The sequence below is a fragment of the Periophthalmus magnuspinnatus genome, chromosome 3 (genome assembly GCF_009829125.3).
Source record: "Periophthalmus magnuspinnatus isolate fPerMag1 chromosome 3, fPerMag1.2.pri, whole genome shotgun sequence".
NCBI lineage: Eukaryota > Metazoa > Chordata > Actinopteri > Gobiiformes > Gobiidae > Periophthalmus > Periophthalmus magnuspinnatus.
In genome coordinates, this window is record NC_047128.1 from 32,822,326 (window position 1) to 32,840,337 (window position 18,012).

The 18,012-nt window shown below is 39.6% G+C and overlaps 1 protein-coding gene across 5 annotated transcripts in view; it reads right to left on the reverse strand.

Annotated features, from left to right (window-relative positions):
* Window positions 1-1,832: 1,832 nt before the first annotated feature.
* Window positions 1,833-18,012, reverse strand: part of esrrga (estrogen-related receptor gamma a) — a 47,874-nt gene continuing 31,694 nt past the window's right edge. For 4 of the 5 annotated variants that reach the window (XM_033987768.2, XM_033987753.2, XM_033987761.2 and 1 more), the window contains exons 7-9: window positions 8,840-8,946; window positions 8,589-8,751; window positions 1,844-5,678 (exon numbers count right to left, since the gene is read on the reverse strand). In XM_033987768.2, coding sequence (XP_033843659.1) covers window positions 5,434-5,678; window positions 8,589-8,751; window positions 8,840-8,946 — 515 coding nt within the window. In that variant the 3' untranslated portion in view covers window positions 1,844-5,433. Of the gene's footprint in view, window positions 5,679-8,588; window positions 8,752-8,839; window positions 8,947-18,012 lie in introns of all 5 variants that reach the window. The other variant, XM_033987746.2, reaches the window with a different exon arrangement.

The window sequence follows — 18,012 nt, forward strand, 5'->3', positions numbered from 1 at the left end:
TAAAAGTCAATGTATCTTGATTAGACATCTGAATAAAAGAGATATTTGTCAGTCACTACCTGTCTCTTCGTGTGCGGTCCGATCCGTGTTACGTGCCGCGTGCAAACTCAGATGTACAGGCTTTAGTGACGACACCGAACCATCAGGAGTGTGAAGCTGCCACACATTAACACTTCACAGACCATAGCACCTCCAACAGCCTCAGCGAAGACCTGTTTGTCTATCAGAAGACAAGCACGTGCACACTACACTGCACAAATGTCTGGATATAACGTAATCCCAGATACTGCAGGAGATCGAGATGGATTTTTACTAAGATTATGGAAGTATTTTAGGGGTGTGTCAGTTTCTTCTTCTTGGTAAACTACAAAAATGGGAGAGTTTCTTCACCATATTTTGTTTTTCATTTCTTCTTAGATCTTTCCTTTATAGACAAACTGTCAGGAAGAACCCAGGTATGCAAACCAGACACATGGAAAGGTTGTCCTGTGTACAGTCTGGGAATTATATCCACTGTAGCTATGAATTTTTTCCCGATGTGCCACCTGGAATAAACTGAAGTAGCCTAAGAGTTTAAGAGTAGATGCGCGACGCTGGAGTTGTAACACAAGATAAGTTTATTTAACATTAGTTTGGATCGAGCATCCTCAAGACACTGTAAAAGTGCCGTCCAATGCAGTCTGGTACAGCGCAGTCTGGCTCTGCTTCTGTTGTAGGGAGAATTATACCGCTGGTGACGTAGGCCAAGGTAACAAGGACTGACCAGTAAGTTTCCTAGAGCACAGAGCACAGAAATGGACACCGCCAGCACCTCTAACATCTTACTATTGTGGCTCAAATATTAACCTTGATTCCAAAGCGAAAGAGACACTGTAAAAGTCGACTCGCCCAATCACATTTACTTCAGGATTATATAACAATGGGCGTTACTTTAGAGGTTTGGTATCTGTGTCTAGATCCATAATACATGTAGATATGATTACACACACAGAGCAGATATGATAAAAGAATAGATGGAGGCTGAGATATGGACAGAGCCAGAAGGTGGAGGAGGAGTCTTAAGTCGGCCATTAGTGATGCATAGTGTGGAGGCCACTCTTACATGCGTTCCACAAGGTTAACGATAAGAGCCCCTGAGCAGCTGAAATGCTCAAGTAGCTTTTATCGTATCATAATAATGAATCACAGATAAAATAAAATAAATGAACTCCAAAAGGCAAGCAAGTAAAACAGTAGAACATATCTGGAAATGGATGAGCGACTATAACAACTCAAGTAAAGAAGGAATTATATCTGAGAAAAAAAGGAGGAAAATATGTTTTGTTTTAATACATCGTGTGTTTGCCCAGGGTCATGGCTCTGGTCTCCTTACATGCTCCATAGACTTCTACTATATAAATATAGACCTTGTGTTTCACCTCTGGCTGTACAAGATACTCCTCCTACAAAGATGAAGGAAAACCCCTCATTACTTCCAAATTCAGTGTAGTTTCTAGTGCATTTTGTTGTCTGTGTGGGTCCTTCTTAGAAATAATTAAGACTTGGTTCAACACTTAGCCTGTTTTGAGTCAAGTCTGATACGGCTGATTAGTGATTCTCAACGATTAAAACGACTTTCACCCATAGAAAGATCCAAATCTGTCTGGTTTGCATTGATATTTCTGTGAATTGTAGTTCCTCAGTCGACTAAGTTCATTCCTTTGTACAAATGCTCTTGTTATATGGAGAAACGGCATAAGCGTCTAGCATAAATGGTATAGTTAGGTGTAGTTTCATCAGCACAGTTATTCTGGAGAGCTGAGTGACATAATGAAAGACAAAAGACAGGTGTCAAAACTGGAAGCCTGGTTTTAATTGATATTGCTCTACTGTAATAATCCTGAAAGGCATAGTCTGGAGTAACACATGTAATGGTTCAACCCATATTAGTTTAAGTTACAGAATCATAGGTCTCTCTTTTGCATTGAACAGTATATACAATGTGAAATAAATACATTTACACAAATGGACATTATCATCGAAGCACACTTGTATGATACACGTCACAAAAATATACAGGTAATTGTTTAGTATTTTTTCATTGATGTGGAGCACATCTAAAATCTACAGACAGCTTTAAATAACACTACAGGGTCGTCTCTTGTTCTCAACTGTTCTCCGTGGAAGGGTCAGCATCCATAACCTTTTTGATTCAAATGGGTTTCCTTCCAAAATTCAGTAAATCTCGGCTGCTCAGGTACGTATCTGCAGCACAGTGGCAGTTACAAGTGGAGATTAAATACAACTAATGACGTATAATGTGGGGGAAACAGTGCGAGATGGAGGGTCCTGCGTGTCGGCTATGCTCACCCAGTCTTTTCATAGTTTTTACTAAAATATGGTTTCATGCATGATTTCCATAGAAAAGATTTACAGGTTACAGAGGTGAACAAGTAACGTATGACACCCAAAGTGTAACAGGTCCTTCCATACAGGCTCTAAAAAACTTACACCGTGCTCTGAAACATGTCCAAATCCCAGTATGACAAATGTAAGACTGTCAAGTCCCACCGCAATGACCCAACTTCATTTTCCAAAGATTGCTATAGTCAATTTGAAGCATCATAGTTTTCAGGGCCCAGCAAAACAAATGACACGTTTCTCTTTTATTCTGGGGTAGTGTCGTTACATTCACCTAAACTGATACATGAAAACTAAGATACTTACGCAAAACTGAATAACTTAGGTCTACTGTTGTAATAAAATTCAGTAGTATATTCATTATTTGTGGGTTTAAAGGCTTTGTTTAGCTAAATTAAAGCAGCAATACAAAACATTGCACAAGGTCAGCACCTTTTTTCATAGATGGCAAAGAAGTGCAAATGTAAAAAATTAATCCCTTGACAAACATGACAGGTCATTGTTCTCAGTGATGTCGCTGATGTAAAATAAGTGCAATTAAGTCATTTCAAGCATTAAAAATGTACATAAATCCAAATGGATCCATAAAATGTGTTTAAAAACATGTTGTTGCCAGATAAATAGTGCACTGCTCTCTCTCATTTGAGCGTATAAGGGCAGTTATGTACAGTGCGTTTTAGCAAAAGCCTCGTCTTCAGTGAGGAATCACCTAAATGTCCACATTTAACCTAAAGATATACAATAGTGTTACGCTACATAAAGTCACGCAAATGTGTATTTTGGTTAGGTACTAAATTTGTATCGTCTGGATAAAGAATATTGTGTTTTGTGCCTGTGGCTTATTGAATAAGAGCCTTATATCCACTTGGGTTCAGCATGAGACATGATGGTGCTACCCTACTGTGTCGTCTAAAGAAGAAACACACAGTCCACAAACAGTGACCACTACAATAAGCACAGCAATGTCTGAGAACTGAGGACGGAGTCAACCAAAGACAAGCAAAACAGAAAGAAACAGCTTCATTTAAAAAAACATAACATGAATCACACGTAATGAACTATTTTTTGTCTTTTTTGTTTTGTTTCCAATAAAATGTCTTAAGTTATAATCTGTATAATTTATACAATATACATTGAGTAAAAATACCCCTTACTAACAATGCTGATGCGTGGAGTGGAGTCACTTGCACTACTCTGCTGCTCCTCACTTGAACTGTCTGAAAATACAGTTTGGCTTCCTCACTTGGCATTAAGAATTGCATAACTAATACTTTTAGATCCATCCCCTAAAGTTAAAGCTGAAACTGTAATAGCTTTCTGTCGAGACAGCAGTTTTTTAACTGGCAAAGTAACTACCTCTCTGTAATGGTACGGCTACATCAAATCACATTTGTGGTGAACAAAAGTGAACAAAGTGCAAGGAAGAATTGAAATTTGCCAATAAATTCAATTTTATTCCATTTTAACTATACACATACCTGTGTAATAGCACCGTTCCCCAATTTTTAAACCGTGGTACTTACTTCTGCCTATGATAACTGTCCCTCTTTATTATGAGACTATGTAACCGTTTAAATGGTTGGAAAGGTTGTGAAAAGATGCTTAAGTTTACTTTGTATTTCTGCTAATGCTAAAATCAGCCTGTCGGCTTTATTATTAATATTGACTGTTCCTAATAGCTTATGGCAAATTACACAAAGAGGAAGAGAAGCGCTCCTTATATCATCCTTTTGCTCCAAACACTGGCAAGGATCGTTCTCAGGGCACAGTCCATGTGCACAAACCCCTTCTTTAAAAACCACCATTGCTTGTAATTCCTAAGATAAACGCTGATTTGTTAATACATTATTACTTGTTATAGTCATTATATATATGATAATTGTCAAAGGTGGACGAGCTGATATAAAACGGAAAGACATATTGATTGGTTTTGTTTTTAAGAAGACAATATTAATAAGAAAACAAAGCAGTGTTATATGTCATATACAGGGTGAGAGTTATTTACACGTTTAGGTTACCAAATAAAAAGAAATAAAATAAGGAGTCAGTTTTGTCAGCAAACATCTTCCTCAAACCATTCCCGTAACAGATGCCTAAAGTATGCATATCTGAACTGATGCTGGTGAAGATCAGTACAAAACAAACATGAGAGGAGGGTATTGAAGTAATTACTGCACAATGAAAGGAATTTGAACAAAGGCCAGTGAAAAAGGGCAAATGTGAAGAAATTCAAGTCTTAAAATGACCCATACATTTTTGAATAACACTAAACCTTATACGTGTGGACAAATCATTTTCAGCCACATTACAGGTGCAAACACTACTGTGGTATTATTGGCATGTATATAAAGTTATATGAAGTTAAAGTTGTTAAAGGGGAGGCCAGAGAGCAGGTGTTGAGAAGCAGTGGAGCTAAGAGTGTAAGCTTTGACAGTTGGGCGGCATCCTCCATTTTTGTCAGGGCAAATGTCAGTTCTTTCTCTTTCTGTCTAGTTGTTTAGATGTACATGTAAACAGAAATAAATAGTTCATAGTCTCAATTATGCTTTAGGTTGTTGTCTTGTTGAATATTTAAAAAACTCTGGAGTAAACTGGGACAAGGGGAAAGTACAGTCTCATTATCTCACAAAAGTAAAACAAACAGTTCTTTAAAATGTGTCCTTGTTTAAGCACTTGTTAATAATAAAATCTTAATGCATAATTGACTGCCTTGCCACAACAAGTGTCCCGAGTTACTTTTTTAGTAACTTTTCAGAGATTATTCAAAGTTCTAAAGCAAAATATCTTACTTCCTTGGTGAGTAAAGGGTGATGTTAGTTCATCATCTTCCCTCCAAACAAATTCAAGTCACTCAAATATGGAGTGGAGTGGGGTTCAGGTGAGAGGCTCGGATCATGTTATTTATACAGGGATGCATCAGCAGACAGTGCGTGTGTAAAAGAGCAAAAGGTCATTCAAAGCAGTTTTGGATTTTCAACTGAAGCTCAGCCTCTTGCGACCTTCTCAGTGTCCGTGTGTCCGTCTGTCCCTCTCTCACACTTTGGCTTCCAGCAGCTCCAGGAAGAGTTTGTGCATTGGGACCTTGCCATCCTGCTTGATGCTGTAGAAGTGCTGAACGGCCTTGGTGGAGGTCTGCCGGAGCAGGGGGAGGGTCATGAGCAGCTTGCCCGCCCGACGGGGGTCCTCCTGGTGCTGGGATGACTCGTAGTCCTGCAGGGCCTCATGGAGCACATCCTGGAGCTTCTGCACCGCGTCCACGTCCTCAATGTGCATCGAGTCTGTGGGAACAAACACGTAACACCACGATACAGTAAAACGGGAAAAAAACAACTGGATTTAAAGATAGAAGGAATACTGATCGCGTAAAACATAAATTCAGACACTGGTTTATTTGAATTTGAGTGTAAAAATGATACTGTCACTCTATGAACCTGTGGAATAACTTAATTTTTGAGATATTTCATTGAACAGAAAAGCAAATCTGAATTATCAAATCGAAAAGGAAAATCGAAAATTATTCAGATAACAGAGCATCCTGCAATTAAAATATATTTTATAGGAAAAAAAAAACCCTTGTATCTGTAGCTTAGACTTCTCCAAATATAAATATAAAGAAGGACTTATCATACACTACACGATCACAAAAAAGAGCTTAAAATGTTGAACTCGGTATAAAAAAATAATCCACTTTATTTTGATACTGGGAATGAGACATGTGGTTAGAAAAGAAACTTGAAACTGCTGTTTGGAAGGCCTCTGCTGCCGTCTGTGGGCGTGATGGATGAACTTGCACAGACACAAGTGGGAGGGGAATAAAAGCTGGACTTAGAGTGATGGAGGGACAGCGTGTGCGGTAAACATGTGCTGTCTTTCTCTTGAGTTGGCTCGGAGTGTGTTCTGGCAGCTGTGGCAGTAAAGGCTGAGAATGACCCTCAATAATAATGCTCCATATCGGCCCTTAGGGAGGCCAAGTCTTAATGTGAGCTGGCCTTTAGCTCTCCACCTCCGATCAATGCCCCTGATCAATGACTACATGCATGTTAAATAATAATCACAAGGAAACTATTGATAGGCTTCTACACACACACGTGCACACGCTGCTTAAAGGAGAGTGCACGCGCTGCTTAAAGGAGAGTGCACACTTTTAACAAGCGCACATTCATTTTTACCAATAATAAATAACCTCCAAGTTTGTGGAAGTAGCGCTGTTAAGTTTTATAATGTCAAGTATAACATTTATTTTGTTGTGAAACGCAAAGTGTGTGTAGAAACAATACTTTGTGCATTGATTTATTCACTCCTTTCCATACAAAGCTATTTCAAATACACAGGATTGGATCTATAGACTACTAGAGTATAATGCATGTATCAGTATGCAACGCCAGACCAGTCTTGGGTTTGAATTCTATAGAATCAATAAAAAAATGGTTTTCGGTGTATTTTTTTTTTCTCACATAACACAAAAGCTTATAAAAAGTGTTTGAGTTAAGTTGTTATTGTACGTACATTATGGAGCTTCATCATATTATTATTTTTTTTTATAATAATGTGCATGTAGCGTCCAACTCTGCCCATCCCAGAGCTGTGACCCGTTCGTCTCAACAATAAGCCGTAATGAGCATGTGGATGTTAAATCAAATGTTAACACGGAGCTCACAATACCCACTCGTATCAAAAGAATGAATGGAGAAACACACAGACACACGCACATGCTCCTGTTTCCCATGGCTAGTTTAGCAGTCTTTACATGTGGGGCACGTTGGCTAACATTTCTTAAGGCTTGGCTTCATTAATGCAGACGATTAGCATCCTGTGAATTAATTAGTGTCAGTGCCCTTCAAAATGCTAATGTTAGCATTCTGTTGTCTTGAAGAGCAGTTAGAGAGTCTGGGCAGTGGGGCAAACTTCTTATTTGTGCGTAAGCTAATTTACTGATTACAGAGTGTGAAAAACAAAAAAAACAAAAAATCCTGATTATAAACTAGATTAATTTTTGTGATTTTTGATTTGAATGGCAAATAATTGTAGTTGCTTTTAACAGGTGATATAAATAGCGTATCCAGTTTGAATGCTAACTAGTATTTTTTTTTATTTATAAGGCAAATACCTGCGGCGTAAAAGTATGTGCCTAAACTATTTGACTGTCCAGACCTATGCCAACTGTTTGCTCAATAATTTAAAGCAGAAGTCTCAAACTCAAATTAGCCGGGGGCCGCAGGAGGCAGAGTCTGGGTGAGGCCCGGCTTATCAGGTATTTTACATTTTTTCAAACGTCATCGCTGTTTTCAACATACATGAGGAAATATGCCAATGTCGTGTGGATTTTATGGATATACATCGTTATTTGTTGAATCTTTTGCGACGGGAGTACACAGCGCAAGTGACACACGGTAAAGCCACACTAACATTAAACTTTCATATTGTCCTGCAGGCCACAAAATATCCTCTCGCGGGCCACAATTGGCCCCCGGGCCGCGAGTTTGAGACCTCTGATTTAAAGCGTCTCACAGAAAACGCTGTCAGCATAGACGACTAACGACTAACTCTGTGCCCGTATTTGCCGGTTTGTGTACCTTTATTTAAGTGTTGACGCCGGCAGATTTGGAACAAAAGGCTCCTCCCTCCCCGCATAGCTCTAGTCGCATTCTCTCATTTAAACACATCGTATTGACAGCTCCCCCCTTGTAATTAAAGAGTACTGAAGAGTTGGCCGGCTTCCAAGACAAAGTTCAAAAGACAGGTCAAGAGAGGAAGAAGGCGTGTGTGCGTGTGTGCGTCAGTCAGCTGTCGATGCCGCCGGACACATCAGAGAGGGGCCCGTATTGACGGACTTGGGGATCTAATGATTTTACCTTATTTAACAGGCATCTGAAGGGGCGACTATGCTAATTGTAACAGGGATGGCCACTTTGTTTGGAGTGGGAGAGCAATAATAATGTGTGTTTATGTATACCAGTGTGACTATTGAAGTGTAACATTGGAGAGAGAGTGGCTTAACTATAGTCTGTCGAAGTGGGTTCAATGTGATGCATGGTGTGTTTGTTTCATCGTAAGTAAAATCAGCGCTTTGATGGTTCGGCCTAAATGAGTCCCTGGAGTATAGAGAATCCTAGGATTAACTCTCCGCGGCCCCCCACACACACACACATGCATACTCACAGTTATAGTGACACAAAGGCGATACACACCTGAGTTAGCTAGAGCAATCGCCTTCAGAGTGACGAATTCCTCCTTCTCCAGCTTCATAGATTTGTATTTCTTGACCAGTTGAAGAATGGCGTTGTTAAGGTCCAAAAGACCTGCGAGTTTGGACTGATCCTCATCCATTATGTAGTCCTCCGCATATACCAACTGATGAAACAAGGAGAAGAAAGCACATGTGAATAAATAACTAAAAGAGCAAGACAGAACAAAAATATAAGAGAGACACAAGACTTACCTTGTCTTCAAAGGACAGAGAGCGGTAGACGACGCGCAGAATTAGGATCTCCATCCAGGCACTCTGCAGGAGACTCATCTGGTCGGCCAGGGACAGCGTGGAGAACCCTGACAAAACAATACGAGGACGTTTTAATGCAGAGAACAGGAAGAGGCAAAAACTTTCTAACTTTCTGGTCTGTTTGATGGGAAAGCTTAGAGGAGTTAGGCTGTTTAATTATTTCTTCTTTTCCGTATGCCCACCCTCTAAACCTCCACTTGACAGGAGTACTCCTTACCCTCCTCTCCCCCCTCCTCTCTCCCTGGAGCCCGGGGTCCTTCTTGGGGGAAGGCAGGCCTTATCTCCCCCTGACACAACCCCTGTGGATCAATGCTGGTCACTGCTGCTTCACCGCTCAAACACACAGCCTAATTGCTGCTGTCGCATCAAAACTCATGCTTTTCCTAACGTCGCCTATCCAGTCTAAGATCGGGCATTTTTTTATCTGTTGTGGCTGTCTAACACCGACCAGCTGTTTGTCAGCTTTGCTCTTGAATGTTTCATCCCACTTGATAACTCTATCTGTGCAGGTGCTGTTTCACCTTGGTGTGTTTTAACTATAACTAGTTTGTACCGTTTTACTCCACAAAGTTGTATTATATCTTTGTATTATTAAGATACAGTACATGTTATTAAGGGCAAAACCTGTTAAGCCACAAAACAAAAGCATTTGGAAACAATCTAGACATCGCTGAGGCTCTGATGTGTTAACTATATGCAGACAGAGTATAATTACATTTGGTTTTAAGAGAACCCAATGCAGCAGTGGAATAAGCTCATCTTCTTTCAGAAAATCAAGACTGGAATTGTGATCATTTAAATATCATTTCTCTGGCAGACAGACGACATCTGTGTCATTCAGCTTGTTTCTGATAATGCAGACACTGTCTTTGCCAATATTACTAAAACAAAATGAAATTCGTGATGTAATGTGCAGCCAAATAAGTATATTACAAAAGACGCAGTTATCTCATCTTCCTCTGTTGGTCTATTAACAGCTCAGTGCTCTAATGGAACACCTGCGCGCTCACACCTCTGCTCACAGCTGTCTGCCTCCACCTGCCACACGGTTCATGTTTGTGTGGGCTTCATAAGGCACAGGAGCGCACCTGTCAGACCCCGCTGCAGCCTTCTACTTTGTGTGTATGTATGTATTTGTGTGTCAGTGTATCATCCTGTCAGGGGGGAGGCAGGAAGATAAGAACGGAGATAATACTTCATCAACATCTGCTGCGACGTGCTTCCTCGTGAGACGCTCTCTGGCCTATGTGTGAGTGAGGCATTATGGGTATTAGGAGCTCTTATCTTTGAGCTCATTGATGGATAATGACAAGTGTCTCATTATGTCTCAGTCGTTGGCTATTGTTGTTTGTAATGTGTTACGACGCCCCCTATCTGCTTTTGTTAACATGGAGGAAACAGAGGTGTCAATTTGCAAAGACATGACAAGACACGCTTTTGCTCCAAAACATTATAAAGGCAAGAAATTTTAGGAAAGTAATTCTTTTCTGGGGGTATTTACTGATAAACTATGACATACGTAGATAATGATTTTACATTTTATTCATCATAAACCACAAGACTTCATGTTGCAGACCATAAAACAACCAGCTGATCTTCATTTATGAACCTTACAAGACTCTCGAGCTGAGGTTTTTAAGTAAAGAGACGTGGGTGGAGATAGGGGGTAGGTGAAAACTGACATTTGAGTACGCTATTAGACAAGGAACAGTGTTATAACGTGCGTAAAAAGGCTATACAAGTACATTTTACATAATATGCAACCACTAAACATGGCTCTGATTTTAGTTTTGCTCAAGTCACGACATTTTGAGTTCATTTTCTGACAGATATTAGTTTAACGTTGAACAGATTTAATTAAACGACATACCTATGATCGTCCGTAATGTAAAACTCACACAAAAAACAGCACGTATATATTGGTGCGCTATGGGGGAAAAGGTTGCCAACTGCCAATGGTGTCCTATTGAACTTTTAAAATGATCAAAAGGGATTAAGGCTGATTTCTTCTGGGGGTCTTCATGCATGTGCACACAAATACACATGCCTTTAGGGTACCGGTCACCACTCACAAGAACAAAGACGAAATGAACATTGGCATTGCTAAAATTAACACATATTTCCTGTATCTTTCAAAAGCCTGAGGTTAGGTGAAGAGAATAATGCAGTAATGAGGGTTCAGTATTAGTCAATAGTGATGTTAGCTTATTAAATGTTGCATAAATCAATTTAAATAAATACTATTAAAGACCTACGCAGACACGCTAAAAGTAGACGCCTCATATCAAAACATAATATGATTCTTATCTGGACAGGGTTTATTAATGTGTTGCTTTGACTGGTAAAAATACACAGCCATTAAACGTGAAAATACATATCTACGCTTCAAAATATCGCGCTACTTCAGTTGAATCTGCATATAGGTCAAATATACATACTAGTGCATTTGTATGTTGTGTATATAACAGTCTATGAGCGCCCTCCCTCCCCACCGGCCTGTCTGCACCATTCAAGCATCCAATGCCTCTTATCTGTCTGATTAATAGGCGGCCGGCTTCAGGACAAATTAATTAACAGATAACGGCATCTCTCCCTTCTTCCCTTCCTCTCGTCCTCCCCTCCTTCTCATGCAGCGATCGATACAGCAGAAGAAAAGAAACATCAATGGGAATTTAGTGCTGATGATGGAGAGAGAGTGGTATTGATGAAGAGAGAGAGAGGAGGTAGTGGGAGGGTGGAGACCTTTCTTTCATACCTGTTATTTCAACTGACAAAAGAAGGTTCCTTATTTGACTCTAATTACATTTCCTTTCTGCTCATTGTTGATAAGGAATCTTGTCCAGTGTGTTTACGAATGATAGTGATAGTGTTGGTCTAGTTTTACCTTTACTTCTTCAACAGAAACATAACCAAACTTTACATTTAAACTATTCTGGACTTAACGGTTTGAACAGAAACAAATGGAACACAATATATTTAGGAATTTAAAAGCATTTTGTCTAGAAGAAATTAGGTTTTGGGGGCTCAGTATATTCCTATAAATGTATAAGGAGGCCAAGGTTTTCATGACTAGTTAAGGCCAATTTGTTCCATCACTTCAAGACAAAACGCTGAAAAAAAACCTATAACAAAATACTCATCGTTAACATAATAGTTACGATACAACATGATTATTATAGCAGCATTGCCCTAGTAAAACATGCCTCGTATATATTATAGAAGTAGACCCTGTTGTGCGCTCTCACACCTCACCTACTGCATTCTCTTATGTTTTCCTTTTTTGTCATCTTCCTGCTCTATCGAATACACACACACAGACACACACACAGACAAGCGCGCGGGCGTCGATTCCCCAGCCACCCTGCGGCCTGTTTGTCTGCCAAATGATTCCTGACTGCACGTTTACACCAGAGAGCACACACCAGGCTCCTGCCCCACACACACAAGTACACAAGCCCACCCTGCACTGGGATAGGCCCCTCTCATGCCCCACTTGTTACCCAGACACACACTGACACACATGACCAGAAGGCCCACATTTGTTTTCTTGTGGTTACAGGGCAAATGGGATCCAGTGAGAGATGACTGTTGTGTATGAGTACCTATGGACCCGTGTGGGCAGCAGTAGTTGGCAGAATATTTTAAGCAGTTTTGCGTAGGAATTTGATGCTTTTTGGACATTATTGAGGGCCAAAAAGCTTTGTATTTATCCAGATTTATCACTGTTAAAATGAGCACACGTTTGATTCCTGTGACTAAATACGTTTCTATCTATTTTTGTTTCAATTTAATTCTAAAAAGTGGGTGTCAAAGCGCAATATACGGCAAAAATTGAGGTCTTTTTGTATGTATGGGCTTGTTTAAGAGCGATATTTACCCCTACTGTGACAGAAATTGCCTTAAAACACACTGTGGTTGTGTGTTATATGTTTATATTTGCCCGTTACCCTCATCTGTTTATGTCACTCACACTATTTTGAGAGTGAATTCCTAGGTGAGCACATTAGTACCTGGCGTGCTATGCTAACTACATTCTGAGGCTATATTTACGTGTTTTGTGAGCGCGCTGTCAAACTGCTTTGCACCATACGGCCAGACGCTGGCCCAAATGAACATGGACCCCCCGTGATGGCTTTGGCCGAGCTGAAGCTAAACACACACTAAATGTACCACAAAAAGCAAATGGTGCCACACGCACACACACACACACGCACACACACACACACACTTCCACCAGCTGACCCAATTACACAGAGATGCGCAACGAGATGGAAACAAATCTACCCAGAGAACCAGTTAATTTAGAGGGGCTCAAAGATAGGCACAAACCTGCTCAGAGAATTGCTCCTAATATACAAGTTATAAGGAGCAACTTCAGAAGTCCGAACTTTGGTAAATGTTTTCAATTAAGCAGTACTTTTACCTGCACACAAGTAAATCAGTAAAGTTTGTGAAGTCTGCTGAGTACACGGTTTAAACTTCAACAAAATGTTAGTCTGTACGCTGTAAATTAATTATTACGAGGTTGTATTTGTAACATTGACACCTAAGTATTATTTTTATGTTGTGAAATTAAAATCTGAACCACAAATACTAGTTTTGTAGAAAAAATACTAATCATACATGTGTCAGGGTGAATTATAGGAGTTGATAACCATAAACGAGATATGAAACGTCAGCTTTTTAATGGTTAAATAATAAAAAATCCACACGAAGAGACGGGGAATATGGTTTCATGAACACACGGCTGTCTATCCCATCTAAGAACAGACACAAATATATACAAGATTTCTGTATATTCTGAAGAGTAGGAGCCAAATGGACAATTGACTAAAACTAACAATTAAGATACGACATCAAATATTGGAGAAAATAATCAAAGAAACGATCTGAATCCAAAAAAATACGACTAATAAAGTGTCTAATGAAAACATAATTGATTGAGAGCAAAAGCAGAGCCGTTTTGGGAGCCATGGCTGAAATCGAGTCGATGAAGCAGAAAAATAATCTGGTCAATAGTTTCTAATCCACATCCACATAATTTTGTTGGCTTGAATATCTCTGACTGGTCTCCCTTCCCCCTTTACCCTCTTTCCCCTCACATCCCCCCTCTGTACCTCAGGAGAGCGGAGCAGTCATAGGGTTGTGGTAGCCTCTAATCAGTGTGAACAGCCAGCTAATTACCAAACTCTCAGCCCTCCGCCGACCGTTAATTGCATACATTAGACACCATCAGCAGCGGTGCAAGATTAACACTTAAAATCTTCCCATTGCTGTAGCGACGATGATTGTGTGCGCAAAATCCATAGACGGGAGCTGGAGTGGATAGCTGTATTCCCCATGTGTAGATGTGTGCTGTCTCAGTGGTGGCGCTTGCAAATATTTAACACTTAATTAGAGCCAAAATGGCGACGTGGCAAATGTTACAGAGAGGGGCACCGCGCTGGGGGTGATGGGGGCGATTGGTCATCGAGGGCGACCAAAAGTCTCACTGGAAACGACATATGGAGTGACATTAAGAGACATCAAATAATAAAATACCAATATTTACATTTTAATTACCCCGCTGGAGCTCCGCGTGGACTCGTAATAATGTCAGAATATGTGCAGAACAATATTGTACAGTCCTCTGCAAAACTGAGGATTTCAAGAAGCGATATGAACAAAGAAATGTGTAGGAAAGGTGCAACAATGGGACGATTAAAATAAAAAATAGAGCTGAATTCAGTCTCGAACATTAGCACGAGGCTAAAGTGCATCAGCTCATAAATGTTCTGTTGTTTTATAAGTGTATCTTTGATTAAAATGGTACCAAAACTACAAAAATATACTGTCTAAGGCTTCTTCTCCATAGATTAAAAGTTCTCAGCGCAGTAAGGAGAATAAACTCATTGAAAATCCTTGCAGCATATTTGTTTCTCGCTCGTATCTTGCCATCTTTTTTATCTATCTATCAATCTCACTGCTGACAAATTCATTTTCCCAGCTTGTTCAATTAACTAGGTGGTGAGAGTCTATTGATCTTACGTCGGATTACCTCTTCAAAACAATATCCCGTTATAACAAGTTCTCAAAATCCAAAATCTATATTCCATGGATTACGAAAAGGGATATGCACCTGCGCCAAAAATGAAACTGATATGCAGTACACTAGGTTATAAATGCTATAAAATCTATTAGTGTTGAACTTTCTAATAATAATAATAATATGAATAAAAGCATGCAGCATTAAAAGAAGACCTGACAGACCCTCCCTGTCCTGGCTGGGTGTCTGTCTGTGTATAAGATTATGAAGCTGTGTTGATTCTATCTTCCTAATCCGCCATAGCTTTCCATAGAGAGAAGAAAACTCCAGAGGGATTAATTTACCATTCACAGATTAGCGATGTCTCCAATATCATCATCCAGGACAAACATTGTAAGAAAGGGCTCAACAATGCCCAAAAGATGAGGCATACTGTACCCCGATTAAACGAAAGACAGAGATGTAAAAGAGACAGCACCGAGACAGCATCCTGCCTTAATGTTTTAGCTTCAAGACAAGAACATTAGAGCTCATTCCACTTCCTCATCTGAGCCTGAAAAAGCCTGGGCTGAAAATCTTAATTAATTGTCCAATAGTGCTGCAGGGTCATTATGCATTGCAATAAAGAAGCGTGTAATTATAAGATTTAACAGCCATTACCAAGGCCAGGAACTCATATGTCATCATCAGCAAGCAAGCCAATGGTTTGGTACGCTTCTGTGTGTGGCCTGATGGACAGCACACACACACACACACAATATATATATACAACAACGACACGCAGTGTACAGGTGATATGGAGCACCTAAAAACACTGAAAACACGTTAAAGTCAGATCAGCAGACGTGCCTCGCCTTCAGCAACAACTGTAGTGTTATTTTACGTGGGAGATTCCATGACATAGGTTTGTACTTGGGCTAATAGTGAAATAATCTAAAAAAATCAGGCCGAGTAATGGCATTTTTATTGATAAATGTGGGCTAATTCAACCACAATAAACTGTAGAGTACTTAGTGGTTTGTTTTCACGCTTCAAATGTAAAGCCAATCACAGAGAGCTGATATCCATAGACGTCAGAATATTTAACGTAAAGTGAATTATGCACAGTTTTGCAGGTACATTGGGGTCTAATTTAAGGGGGCAGTTCCTTAACTTGTATAAGGGAAGTGAAAGGGGCTTTACTCATACCTTAGGAACGTCAGAAGGACTGAAACGTTGACGTGTGAATAAAAGTGAATTAAGAGTGAGACAGTGTGTGGGAGTTTTCTTAACCTTTCAGATCCAAAATTCAGACTGTTGCCATAAAAATCAACAAATTAAAACAAAATATTAAAGGTTTTGAATGGAAAAAGTCATTGTTATTACTCTTATTACTGTTGGTTGCATGTAGAGACAAACATGTTCAATAAATAAAAGTGAAATGTAGTGGAATCGGACTGTAACGACGGTAAACACATAAAATCATACCAAATACTAGCCAAAATATGATATACTCATTCAAAATCGGACAGAAATATCCAAGCACCAAGCCTCCTCCACTTGATAATTAGGTTGCTTTTGGGTGAATAGAAACCAAATATTTGTTGTTCATTTTGTTTGTCTGTGGAAAGCGGTTTTGGTAACCTCCTGTAATATATAAATACATTTACCTATGAGTGATCGCATTTGTGTGTGCACAAGCCATAAGTCGTCCCCATCTGGTGACAGGCACGCTCCAATCCCATTTCCCCACCTGCTTATTCCCTGATGGAAGGGATGAACCCTCAGGACTGTTATTTAAGCAGATAGATGGAGGACGAGGAGGACAGAGGGACACAGACAGACAGGAGACTATAGCTAAAGTGCCATAGAATGTACGGAAAGTATAGGACAAGATTTAAAGGGAATACCGTTTTTGCTATTGATAAAAATCGGAGAACAATACTACAACCTGAGAAAAATGAAAATAAGGGAAAGGAGACAATGATCAGTCTGTCTGTGAACTTTCCATGAACCGGCAGAAATGATGTGACGCCATGACAGTCCAGGGCCCTCCTTCCACTAGATTTGCTGCAAGCTTTAGGTGTGCGATAAGTGCACGTGCGAATGTCTATGCGAATATTCATGTACATATATGTTGATGCTGGTGCAGATCAAGTCTTTATGGCCTCCTTTGTGTGTGAGAAGATGGCGATGGACCGAAATGGAGTTTAGCCTGTCTGTAATTATGATCATCTATCTTTATGTCTTCTGAGCATACCATACCGTATCACGTCATCTCTCTCCTCTCTCTCACTCAAACACAAAGCAAATTGAAAGTAGTAAAAATGCAGGTGATTGACGTAAATTATTATTGGGTCGGATGGTGTAATGATAATCTAAATGATTTATTTATAACTGCTATTCTGACAAATATTACTACAACACCGAGTGCATGTGTGAGGGCTGGTTTACAGGGATACCATGTGCTGAGTGGTTGTTATCTGTGCAAAACTGGGAGCTAAACCTTATTTGGTCTCATTGTTAAGTGTTCAAAAATTGGCTCCAACTGAGAGGCTGGTACACAAGTGAATTTGATTTGCAAATGTAATCAAACGCCACAAAACAGCAATGGAGAGATCTAAGTAAATCCCATCATTTTAATATCAGTCCTTTTCCCATTTGCATAAACACATAAGACAAAAAGATGTATTACTTTTAAATTCTGATTATTAATATGCAGGTAAATTAATGACACAGCTCATGTCCCTGGTTTATATAAGAAGACACGAAGTACGAACTGAAAAAAAACCCAAAAAACTAAACAAAAACTCCCAAATAAGCACAAGTCATGTCAGAATGAAGCAGCTAAATTCAGATATTTCCATCTCTGAACCACATAGTTATGAGATGGTTCAATAATGCAATAAGAAGGCCAACTTAATTCAAACATTAAGCTCAGCGACCAAATTTCATTTTCCTAATTTGATTTTGTCAATATTTGTTTTCATCTGCAAAGATTGGTATTGTGTGTACAAGCTGCAAGAGGCACAGGAAAATAACATCTCATATGCACAAATGTAAGTGCTGGATGAACAGGCAAACACACTTATAGCCAAACTCTAAACGC